This window comes from Leptopilina heterotoma, unplaced genomic scaffold (assembly GCF_015476425.1).
Source record: "Leptopilina heterotoma isolate Lh14 unplaced genomic scaffold, ASM1547642v1 Lhet_36, whole genome shotgun sequence".
In the NCBI taxonomy this organism is placed as follows: Eukaryota; Metazoa; Arthropoda; class Insecta; order Hymenoptera; family Figitidae; genus Leptopilina; species Leptopilina heterotoma.
This window is the reverse complement of record NW_025111040.1, coordinates 86055-98410: the sequence shown is the minus strand read 5'-3', so window position 1 is coordinate 98410 and position 12356 is coordinate 86055. Positions and strand designations below refer to the sequence as shown.

At 18.6% G+C, this 12356-nt stretch overlaps 3 protein-coding genes across 3 annotated transcripts; 2 read left to right on the top strand and 1 right to left on the bottom strand.

Moving 5' to 3' along the window:
* Positions 1-374: 374 nt before the first annotated feature.
* Positions 375-11350, bottom strand: LOC122505520 (cytochrome P450 4C1-like). The gene is made up of 9 exons (XM_043617197.1): positions 11229-11350; positions 10890-10996; positions 2888-2972; positions 2617-2805; positions 2419-2485; positions 2174-2300; positions 1999-2050; positions 849-1033; positions 375-514 (listed from the first exon to the last, which is right to left on the bottom strand). The coding sequence occupies exons 2-8, from the start codon at positions 10977-10979 to the stop codon at positions 921-923; spliced, it is 723 nt and encodes a 240-aa protein (XP_043473132.1). The 5' UTR covers positions 10980-10996; positions 11229-11350; the 3' UTR covers positions 375-514; positions 849-920.
* On the top strand, positions 4494-5768 carry LOC122505518 (carboxypeptidase N subunit 2-like). Its single transcript, XM_043617196.1, has one exon. The coding sequence runs from the start codon at positions 4586-4588 to the stop codon at positions 5579-5581; it is 996 nt and encodes a 331-aa protein (XP_043473131.1). The 5' UTR covers positions 4494-4585; the 3' UTR covers positions 5582-5768.
* Positions 8408-10431, top strand: LOC122505521. Its single transcript, XM_043617198.1, has 2 exons — positions 8408-8634; positions 10183-10431. Exons 1-2 carry the CDS (start codon positions 8452-8454, stop codon positions 10417-10419), a joined length of 420 nt encoding a protein of 139 aa, XP_043473133.1. The 5' UTR covers positions 8408-8451; the 3' UTR covers positions 10420-10431.
* Positions 11351-12356: the final 1006 nt, after the last annotated feature.

The following is a 12356-nucleotide window of genomic DNA, read 5'->3' as shown; positions in this document are numbered from 1 at the left end:
TATTTTAAATAAATATTTATTATTATTATTTCTTCAGAAGATATAAATTTTAGAATTAAATTCTTGTGTGTTTGGAAAAATTTCTATTTTCGATTTTCAAAGTAATTGGTTCAACGGGAGTGGAGAACGGATGTAATGTCAATTTAATGTCCCGATGTTTTGAATTTTTTCCTTTTTAAAAACATACCTGTAAAGAAGTGTTGCAAGAATAATTTTCATCTCCATAATGGCGTAGGCGAATCCTGAAAAAAGGAAATAATTAATTAATTAATAATCATAAATTACTTAATTTTCTTTTTAACTTTTTTTTCAAATTCTATTTTTTAAGTCAAACCTATACAATTTCTTGGTCCAGCACTAAATGGCAAATAAGCATGCGAATGTCTTTCTGCAACATTTCCCGGTAGAAATCTATCTGGATCAAATTTGAGTGGATAGGGCCAGTATTTTTCATCGCGATGAATTTTTGAGATCACAATAAATATCGTACTGTTTTTCGGATAAACGAATTCGTCTTTGTAACAAAAAAAAAAAAAAACAATTATTTATCACATAATAAATAAATAAATAAAATTAAGAAATTTAGAAGTAAATTAAGAAATTAGATTTCTTTCAGAATTCGATGGGAAAATATTTGAAATAAATTTCTTTATGATTTTTTATTTTTTTTCTTGTCACAAAAAAGTTAATAATTAAGAAATTCGATAGAAAAATATTAATTTTGTGTTCCTATTAATTATTTATTAATAAAAAATATTTTTTTTTTCTAAAGATTTTACTTTTATCTTTTCTTTTTGACACAAAAAATTAATAATTAAATTTCGGCCATTTTTTGTATTTTGACTTACCAATTTTAATGTCTTCAGTAGTTTGGCGTAAAATAATTGGTATTGGTGGAAATAATCGCATTGATTCTTTAATTACTCTTTCTGTGTATTCCATTCGTGACAAAATGTCTGTAGTGATGTAAATATCTTCTGGCTTTTCATTACCAAAGAATTATCAAGAATTACAATTGTTGATAAACTGTTTCCTGGAAAATTATTTTAGAAAATTATTTCTATTTTCCTTTTTTTGATAATTGATAAAAAAGGTAAGTTCATTATTGGAATTATTATTTAACAATTATTATTATTATTAGGCAAATTTTAAAAAAATTGTTATTTTCAAATATTAGTTTCAATTTTTAAATAATTTTAAACTTTCAAAATTTTAAATTCAAAATTAAAAAAAATTCAATTATTAACTAATTTACTAATTAATTATAATTATTTATTGTTTTCAAAAACTTTAATAAAATTCATCGCAGAAATTCAATTATTTTCAATATAATTTTAATTAAATTTCTCAAAAGAAATCAATTCTTTATATTTGATACAATTCTTCGCAAAAATTCAATTATTTTGGAAATTTTTTATTAAATTCTTTATGAGAATTGAAATATTTACAATAAAATTTTAATTAAATTCCTGGAAAAAATTCAATTATTTTCGAGAGTTTTTAATGAAATTTTTAGCAAGATTTCAAATAATTTATATAATTTTTTGCAGAAAATTTATTATTTTAAAGAATTTTAATAAAATTCTTTTCAGAAATTCATTTACATACTTTGAAAAATTTTGATAAAATCATTTATAAGAATTGATTGCTTTTCATAAATAATTCAAATTCTTTGCAGGAATTTAATTATTTCAGAAAATATTCTTAGCAAAACTAATTATTTTGAAAATTTTCACAAAATTCTTTATGGAAATTAAAATATTATCAATACAATTTAAATCCATTTTATCTGAAAATTTAAATGGAAAAGTTTTAAATAATAAATAATAAACAAACGGAAAATATAAAAAATAATAAATACAAAAATAAAAAAAAGAATAGAAAAAATTATAAATAATAAAAATTTTTATATATAAAAAATAATAAATACAATAATAATACAAAATAAATAAAAAATAGAATTATTTACTATAATAAATAAATAATTAATAATATCACCTTTCTCATTCATATCCATTTTCATTAATTCCATTCGTTTTTGATTTATTATCTGTAAATAAAAAATTTCCAACTGAATTAGATTGTCTACTCCTTTCAAAAATTTATAATTCAATAATTAAAAATTTGTACTATAAAAAAATTTCCATTGTAAGAATCAAAATTTCCTACTTACATTGTGAGTTGTATTGCGTAAAACATAAACCGACTCATTAAATATTTCAAAGTCTTTTGTAAATTTGTAAATTATATCCAGATGTAACCAAAAGGAAAGACCTCTTTTTAACATTAAATCTAAAACTCTTTAAAAAATCAATTTTTTACTGTAATTTTTACATTAAAAAAGAGAATTAAAATAATATTTTCCATTTAAATTTTGAATTAAAATTTAAAACAGAAAATTAAATATTAGTAATTTACCTGTTAACTTCATTGAAAAATTTCGTATAATCTATTTTTGAATATTTTGAAACGCCTGCTGTAGTTTCTGTAAATTTTAATAATTAATTTTTCAAAAATAGTAAATAAAAAAATGAAGTTTAGATAAAATTGTTTAAACGAAAGATATATTCAATTATTTAATGAAGTATTTCAAGATCAATATATTTAATTATTTACCAAGTGTGATATCCAGACAAGCATCTAATACATACGTCAATATTTGAAATTCTTTGCCTTCAAGGACTTCAGTTGACAAATTTTCAACTAAAATTTTCGAGTGTTTTTGAAAAATTTGAAGAAATGGTCGCAATACTTTAATACTAAATGCAGAACGAAGAAATTTTCGATGATAATGCCAAATTGATTCTGTAAAATAAAATTAGAGAAATTATTATTTTATTATTTTTTTTTCGAAACTAAAAAATTAATAAACGAAAATAAAAATTACCTGAACTAATTGTAAGTCCGTTGCCTAGCCAAGATTCAGAAAATTTATAAAAAGTTCCCTTCTCCATCACTTTTGTGAGAATATTCTAGAAAAATAAAAAGCAATTTTTAATATTTGGCATCAATAATTATTCATAAGTTGAAAATTAAAATTAATACTAATTTAATTTTGAAAAAAGTGTGTCTAATATTTACGTCAATATTTTAATCATTTGTCAGTATTTAATCAATTATAAATTCAAATTTATAATGTAACACGTGTAACTCTTTTACTTAAATAAACAAGGAGAAACTATTTTTTTAAAAGTCAAACAAAAATTATATTATAAAAGAAAATAAAACTACATTTATCTATCATTTTCTTTTTTTCTTTTTCAAAAGTGAAAAGTCTATAAATGAACTAGTTCTATAATTTAATTAGAAAACAAATGTAAGTTACAAAAATTATTCATATTCTTTAAAAATTAATTTTATTTAACTTCATTATTTTTTAATTAATTAATTTAAAAAAAAATTTTTTTTAATTAAATACAGAAATAAAGATATTAAATTAATTTACTTAAATTGAAAATTAATTAATTAATTAAATGAATTAATCAATTTGGAATTAAATTTTAAGTAGAATAAAATTATTATATTTTAAATTCCAATTTTTATTTCTTTCTACTTTTATCAAAATTTTCGAAAATTTGATAATTATTTTTTGACAATAAATTCCTTTTTTTTATTTTCTTCAAGCTTTTTTGAAGAATTTCTTTTTTTTTTCTTTCTTTTCTTTTCTTTTTTTTTTTTTTTTTGTGAATTTCTTTGTTTTTCTTTGTTTTTCAACTTTTCAAAATAGATAATCGTATCTGTTAATAATTATAATGAAATATTTGATTTTTGAAGTTTATAAAAATTCTTTTGAAAATAATAAATAATAATAATAATTTTATCTCAGGAGAATTTTATTAATTATAAAAAATTTTCGAGATATATTTCTTTGAATTCTTGACAAGAATTTGTTTCAAATTTGTAAAAGTAATTGAAATCTTCCAAAGAATTTTCTTTCTTTATAATGATAATTGAATTTTTAGGAAGAATTTTATTAAAATTTTTGAAAATAATTGAAATCCTTTGAAAAATTTTATTATTTATAAAAAATAATTTAATTTTTGTGATAAATTTTACTTCAAAAGGATTTCTTGCCAAGAATTTGTTTCAAATTTTTGAAAATAATTTTAATTTTTTTTTTAATTTTTATTTTTTAAAGAACTGAATTATTTATAAAAAAAAAATTGAATTCTTGTCAAGAATTTGTTTCAAATTTTTAAAAATAATTGAAATCCTCCGAAGAATGTTATTATTAATGAAAATAATTGAAATCTTTCAAAAAAAAAAAGAAAAATGAATACCTAGTTTTCGAAAATTTGATAATTATTTTAGACTAATTATTTTTTTCACAATAAATTACTTTCGTTTTATTTTCTTCAGGCAATTAAAGAATAAAAAATTGAAGAGAATTAAAAAAAATGAATTCTTGTTTCAGATTTTCAAAAAAAGAAAAATGAATAATTTTCTGAAATTATTTTTTCTTATTCTGACAGTAAATGATATTATGTCGGATAAATGTACAATTTTCAACAATTACTATGACCACTGTACGTGCGGTGAAATTGATAATATTAATTATTTAGATATTAATTGTACCAGACCTCTAATGAATACAATTAACGGAAATGAAAATTATTTTCAAATAAAATCTTTCAAAAATGTCCTACGTCTAAATTGTTATCAATCACCAAAATGGTCGAAATTTAATTACAATTTTCGAAATTTCACCCAACCACGTGAAATATTTCAACTAAATAATTGTAAATTTAAAAAACATACAAATTTCACTCGTATCGCTGAATTATTAAATGCATTAAATATCAATGAATTACATTTTATGAATACCATTCAATTGGAAAAAATTGGCTATGGTAAAAAATTATTTGAAGGCTTCGACAATCTTAAAATACTCACTATTCAAAATAATGTCAATCTCACAACAATGAATTATGATTCACTGATTTTTTTACCGCAGCTAAAAACTTTAAATCTCCACAACAATTCTTTAACAACAATACCATTCAATTTATTCCAATCTCTATCAAATCTCACTGGTTTAAAATTATCAAAAAATAATATTCAATCATTGCAATGGAATTTATTTCAAAATTTAAATAAATTGCAAAATTTAGATTTATCCCACAATAAAATAAATGATTTAGAACCAGCCATATTCGACGAATTGATTAATTTGGAAATTTTGTATTTAAATAATAATCAATTTGTCTGGCTACCGGAATATTCATTCTTAAAATTGACGAATTTAAAATATCTCGATTTAATGTCAAACAATTTACAATCACTATTGGAAACTGTCTTTCGTAATAATCGAAAACTGATTTCACTTAATTTAGAGAATAATTCTTTGAAAACATTACCAGAACGAATATTTGCGAGATCAGTGAATTTAGAGGCATTAAATATTGGTAATAATCAATTGCAATCGATACCAGAGAATTTATTTTCATCGCTTGAAAATCTCGTTACTCTCAATCTTGAGGGTAATCAATTGAAATCATTTTATGATTTGACATTTATGAATTTAAAAAAACTGAAACATTTGTATCTTAGTCGAAATCAACTCGATAATCTTGCTGAGTAAGTTTTTATTTTTAATTATATTAATTAAGGTGAGGAGGAACCAGTAAATGAAAAAAAAAAAATATTCAGTCCTCGAATAATCGACTTTATGGCCCCAAAAGAAAATGGTTTTCTTTAAAATCGAAAAAATCGTTTAATTCAGAGTTGCCACAAAAAATTGGTTTTTTCTTTCTAGAATTTTTAACTATTATTTGGAAGTCCAATCATTTTTTTAGTATTTATAAATAATATATTTAATAATAAAGAAAGTTCACATAAAATTAGTCTAAAATTCAATTATTAATTTTCAATTCAATAATACAATATTTAGATTTTTTTTTCTAAATTTATTTATGAGAATTAAATTATTTTCATCAAATCCTTCGTAGAAATTTAATTATTTTAAAGAATTTTAATGAAATTCTTCTCAAAAATTTTATTCTTTCGAATAATTTCAATAATATATTCTTTAAAAGAAACAAATTTAATAAAATACAATTATATTATTGTAAATTATTATAAATACAAACAATTATTTTTTTAAATAATTGAATTCTTTCGAGAAATGTTATTAATTATAAAAATAATTGGAATCTTGGTAAGAATTTAATTAAAATTTATTATTATAATAAATAATTAAATTATTAATTTTATATTTATATAATATATTTATATTTTATTTTATTTATTATTTATTTATTTATTTATTTATTTATTTTATTTATTTTTTTATTTTTATTTTATTTTTTTTTTTTTTTATTTTTATTTTTTTTTATTTATATTTTATATTTATATTTATTTTATATTTTTTTAATTATTAATTTATTTATTATTTATTTATTTATTTTTTTTTATTTTATTTATTTATTTTTTTTTTTTAATTTTTTTTTTTTTTAAATAAGTGAATTCTTATAAAGAATTTTACCAAAATTTTTCAAAATAATTTAATTTCTGTGAAGAATTTTATAAAAATTCTTTAAAATAACTAAATTCCTGCAAAAAAATTAATAAATTATGGAAATAATTGAAATCTTTCAAAGAATTTAATTAAAATTTTCGAAAATATTTGAAATTTTTCGAGGAATGTAATTTAAATTGAATTGAAAATAATCCAATTCTTATAAAGAATCTAATTAAAATTTTTCAAAATAAATTGAATTTTCCTGAAGTTTAATTATAATTATTTTGAAAATATTTCAATTTTCATGAAGAATTTAATCGAAATTTTTCAAAATAAATGAATTTTATTATTTAAGGAGAGAATTCCATTTTTTTCAATGTATTTAAATAAATTCATTTCTTTTAAAGAATTTTATTGAAAATTATGCAAAAGAATGAAATTTTTGGAAAAGAATTTTGTTAAAATTCTTTAAAATAATTAAATTTCTACTAAGGATTTGATTAAACATGAAAATACTTCAACTTTCATAAATAATTTTATTCAAATAATTAAATGCCAGCGAAAAATTTTATAGATTATGGAAATAATTGAAATCTTCCAAATTTAATTAAAATTTTAAAAAGTAATTGGATCTTTTCGAGGAATTTAATTAAAATTGTATTGAAAATAATTGAATTGTTATAGAATAATTTTATTAAACATTTTAAAAATAATTGAATTCTTTCGTAGAATTGCTTATTATGAAAATTATTACAATTCTTTACAGAAATTTTTATTGAAATTGTATAGAAATAATTGAATTGAATGATAGAATTTTATTAAAATTATTTAAAATCATTGAATTGTTTAGTGGAATTTATTAAAAATTGTACTGAAAATAATTGAATTTTTTCAAAGAATTGTAAAAATAAAAGGATACAAATAACCAGAATTTTTGCAGCATTTCTAGAAAAATTTGGACATTTTTTTCTATTTGTTCCTCTTTTTTCTTCGGTTTCTGAAACAATCAAAAGAATAAATTAAATTTTTAAAATTTTTTCTACGACAAAAAAATTTTTAATTGTAAAAATACTTTTTTTTCCTGGTTCCTCTTTCTTAAGAAATAAATATTTAAAAATTGCTTATTATTTTTCATTAAAAAAATAATAATAATTCTCTCTCGTTATTTATAGTTCGAGATATGAAAGAAGACAAATGGATTTTGTTTTTAATACATCAGAATTATTTAAAGACATTTTGAAGAAAAGTCATCTTCTCGTTTCAGTAATTTCTAATTGTTTAAATTTAACAATACTCGATTTGTCACACAATAAAATCGACAAATTATATGATGATTGGTTTTTATTTTTGAAAATGAAATTGGAAGTTTTAAATATTTCTCATAATATTGTAACTGAATTAAATGTAAGTCAATGAATTAATTTACTAGTTTTTTTTGTCAACACTTTCAATAATAAAATTAAATAAATTTCTCTTTACAGTTCCTTCAAAGTTTAAAACACAAAAATAATTTCTACATTGATTTATCGGACAATAGAATAACAGGCATTGTTCCCAATAATTTTTCAACTATTGAGTTCGATTCTTTTCTTACATTAACAGTGATATTAAATAACAATCCAATTAATTGTGATTGTAAAATTGCAGGACTTTTACAATACATAAATCATCAAATGAAAGATATAATAATGAATATTTTGAATATAATAGCAAATAATTTAAAATGTCAAAAACCAGATTATCTTCAAGGACGTTTAATTTCTTCATTAAAAAACAAAGAATTATCTTGTGGAAATTTCCATCCTGAAGTTTACAATAATTTTTGTAATCAAAAGTGTAGTGTTAAAATTGACTACATAAAAGATACATTAGGAAATTGTAATAATATGGAAAATTCAGATATTAATTCACAAATATTGTGTAATAATAATGATGAGGGAGATTTAGAAATAAGAGTTTATAAATTCAATTGCTCCAATAAATTTTTTCAAATGTATCCAGATGATATTTGTGTCGTAACTGGAGCATATAATGAAATTGATTTAACAAACAATCTAATATATAAATTTCCAATATTTGACAATGAAATCTATAATACAGCAGTGACAAAATTAATTCTCTCAGATAATCGAATTTCAAATTTTCATGGTATTTCGTTCTATAATAATCTGCAGGTAATAATTTTAATATTATTTATTAAACAAAATTAATTTCTTATTTAAAGAAAATCTTAAAACTTAAATTTTAAATTATTTTCTTATTTTTATTTTTTTCTCATAATCGATGAAGAATTTAAAAAAAAATTGTATCACTTTTATTCTAATCAGTTTAAATTTTTAATAAATCAAATTTAGAAAATAAATTAATGTGATAATATTTTTGACAGAACAATTAAGAAATTTCTGTTTTTTGCAACTTTTATACTTTTCAATTTAAAGTAATTTACTTCTGTCATTGAATTTTATAAAAATTTAAAAAAAAAATTCATTTTTTTGAGAAGAATTTTTTATTCAAATTTTGAAAAATAGTTGAATTTTTTTTGCGAATTCAATTAAAAAAGTATTTTAAATAATTGCATTCTTTACAAGAACTTTATTGAAATAAATTAAATTCATACTAAAAAAAAACGTGTCAAAATTTTAGAAAATAATTAAATTTTTGCGATTTTCTTTTAATTTTTTTTGAAAATAATTGAATCCTTTCCGTGAATTCAATTAAAATTGTATTGAAAATAATTGCAATCCTCACAAGCATTTTAATATAATTTCTGAAAACAATTCAATTCTTTACAGAAATTTTTTAAAAATTTTAATGAAAATAATTGAATTTTATGAAAAGTTTTTAAAATAATTGAATCCTTTCGGGGAATTTAATTAAAATTTTATAAAATAATGGAATTTTTTAAAAGGATTTTATTGCAATTTAAAAAAAAATGCAATTAATTCGAGAAATTTAAAAATTTTACTGCAAATAATTGAATTGTTTTAAACAATTTTATTAAAATTTTTAGAAATAATCATTTTCATGAAAATAATTAAATTCTTGCAAAGAATTTTATTAAAATGAAAATTTCTCCGAAAAATTAGTTTTTTAATTAAAATAATGAAATTCTTTTGCAAAGAATGTTATTAAAATTTTTTAAAATAATTGAATTCTTTTGATAAACTCTATATTGAAATTCTATGGAAAATGATTTATTTCTTATAAATAAAGAATATTATTAAAATTTTTGAAAAAAAATCAAAATCTGTAGATAACTTTCTCTAAAATTGTATTGAAAGTAATTGAATTCGGCCTGGAAATTTCATTAAATTTCAAGTAAATATAATTGAATTTTTCAATTCAATTCAATTAAATATAATTGAATTTTTCTGAAGAATTATTTAAAAATTTTTGAAAATAAAAAAATTCTTCCGATTAATTTAATTAAAATTGTCTCGAAAAAAATGTAAATTTTACATAGAATTTTATTCAAATTTTTGAAAATAATAAACAATAATAATTACTTAGTTAAAAACTTATTTTTTTTTGTAAATTTTGAATCTTAAATTATTTCAAAAACTAAAGTTGATATTTAAAAATTAAAAATTTTACAATATGCATAATAATAATAAAAAATTCATTACCGCATTTAACTCGTAACATTTTATAGTAAATAAGGGAAATAATTTTCTATTCTAATTTTAAATTTTTTGAATGAAATGAAAAATTTATTTTTTCAGACATTAGAATTGAATCGCAATAGAGTTTTATTAAACTTGACTGACGAGGACCTGATAGAATTGCAAAGTCTGAAGAAACTGACAAAAATTTATTTGCACAAAAGTCATTTTATGTGTAATGATAATTTCAATCAGTTATTAAATCATAAAATTTCTGCAAGTATTCAACAATTTCGAGAGTTATCTTGTGTCGATCCTTCAACTAGAGAACTGAATTTTCCCTTTTCTACATTATAAATAATATTTATACAATTTTTAATATAAACATTGTCTTTCTAATGATAATAAATTTGTTTTCAATTTTTCCTTTCAATTTCCTAGTAATTACTTTTTTCATTTTATTTTAATTCATTCTTTTTTTGTTAATTTTATTAATTTTTATTATTTTATCAATTTTTTAACTTCACATTATTTTTTAAGCCCGTTGATACTTGAAATAAATTATTTTATCAATTGTTTAATTTCATCAATTTTTATTGTTTTATTAATTATTTAATTTTATTATATTTTATCAACTAGAATTAATTTTATAATTAATTATAGATTTTCTAAATTATTAATTTTCCTAATGAATAATTTTATTAATTTCATTAATTTATTTTACTTTAATTATTAATTTTCTTCAGTTATTTTACTTTATTATTGGCGATTTTTTTTTCACTCACCATTTAAGTTTTACATTATTAGAAGAAAAAATTCACTTTCACCTGTACTTGATCCGCATCATAAACATTAATCCAGAAAGAATTTCCCATCCACAATCGACTTGGTGATGGATAAATGTGAAGAATTCTCATGTACGTTTTGAGGACATCTAGAAAAATTTTAATTCAATATTAATTTCAATATTTATAATAGAATAAAATTAAAATTACACATATTAATAAATAAATTAATATAATAAAAAATAAATGTAATAAAAAATAATGATTTCGTTAGCATAATTAATTAATAATAGCACACAATCAATTCTGAAGAGAACACATATTCAAATTTAAAAAAAAGAAATACATTTTACAATATATTAGCGATTTTTTTTTACTCACTAGTCAAGTTTGTGGTACTAAATAAATAAGCATTTCCAATTAAAGGCAAACATCTTGGACCAGGAAATCGAGATGCATATTTATAAAATTCCTTATTTTTTAAAAAATCGAGAAGAACTATAAAAATTAATATAACAGCAGACAATATTAAAGTCAACATTATTTTAAAATATAGAAAAAAAACATGTAGCTCAAATTAAAATTTCGAGTTTTTTTTCTTCAATCAAATTATTCAAACCTATAAAAATTATTTTTTTGTTTTTATAATTTTAATTTTAATACTAATAGTAATTTTAATTATTATTGTATAATTTTAATTATTTTTATTCCTTAGCTACAAAGAAACGAAAAAAAATTTATTTTACAAATAAAAGAAAAACTTTGCTTATTATAGAGAAGTTGAAAAATCATAAACAAACTGATTATTTCTGCTACAATTTTTTCTTTTTAATAAATCAAGTCGAAGAGAAAATGTAAATTTCTATTAATCATATACAATTTATATTTTATATGTTAATAATAATAGTAAATTTCATTTACGAGTGGAAATATAGTGCGTCAATAAATAACTTTTTATTTCACTCTTGTTTTTCATTTCACTAGAAAAAAATCGAAAAAAAACGATATTTTAAATAACAAAATTAAAACAATCTACATTGCAATAGAAAAATTAACATAATTTTCCATTTCAAATTAAAAGAAAAATAAATTTTTCTTCTCTAACGAACAGAGAAACATTTCTTCATAATCAATGTTTCATTTTTTTTTCAAATTACCAAATTTTCTTTTAATTCTTTCAAAAATTAATAATTCGACAAATTTTATACGAGAATAAAATTTTTTAATCATTGAAAATTTTTCTAAAAAATTCTTATTAATAATCGTTTTATTATTTCTAAATATAATTAAATACTTCTAGGAAATTATATTATAATTTTTTAAAAATAAATTTCTGAAGAAATTTAATTAAAATTTTTAAGGTTTAACAAAAGTTTAATTGAAAATAATTCAATTCTCAAAAAAAATCTAATCAAAATTTTTTAAAATAATTGAATTCTTTCAAGGAATTTTATTACAATTTTAAAAAATAAATTTAATTCTATCAAGAAGAATTTTATTGAAATTGTA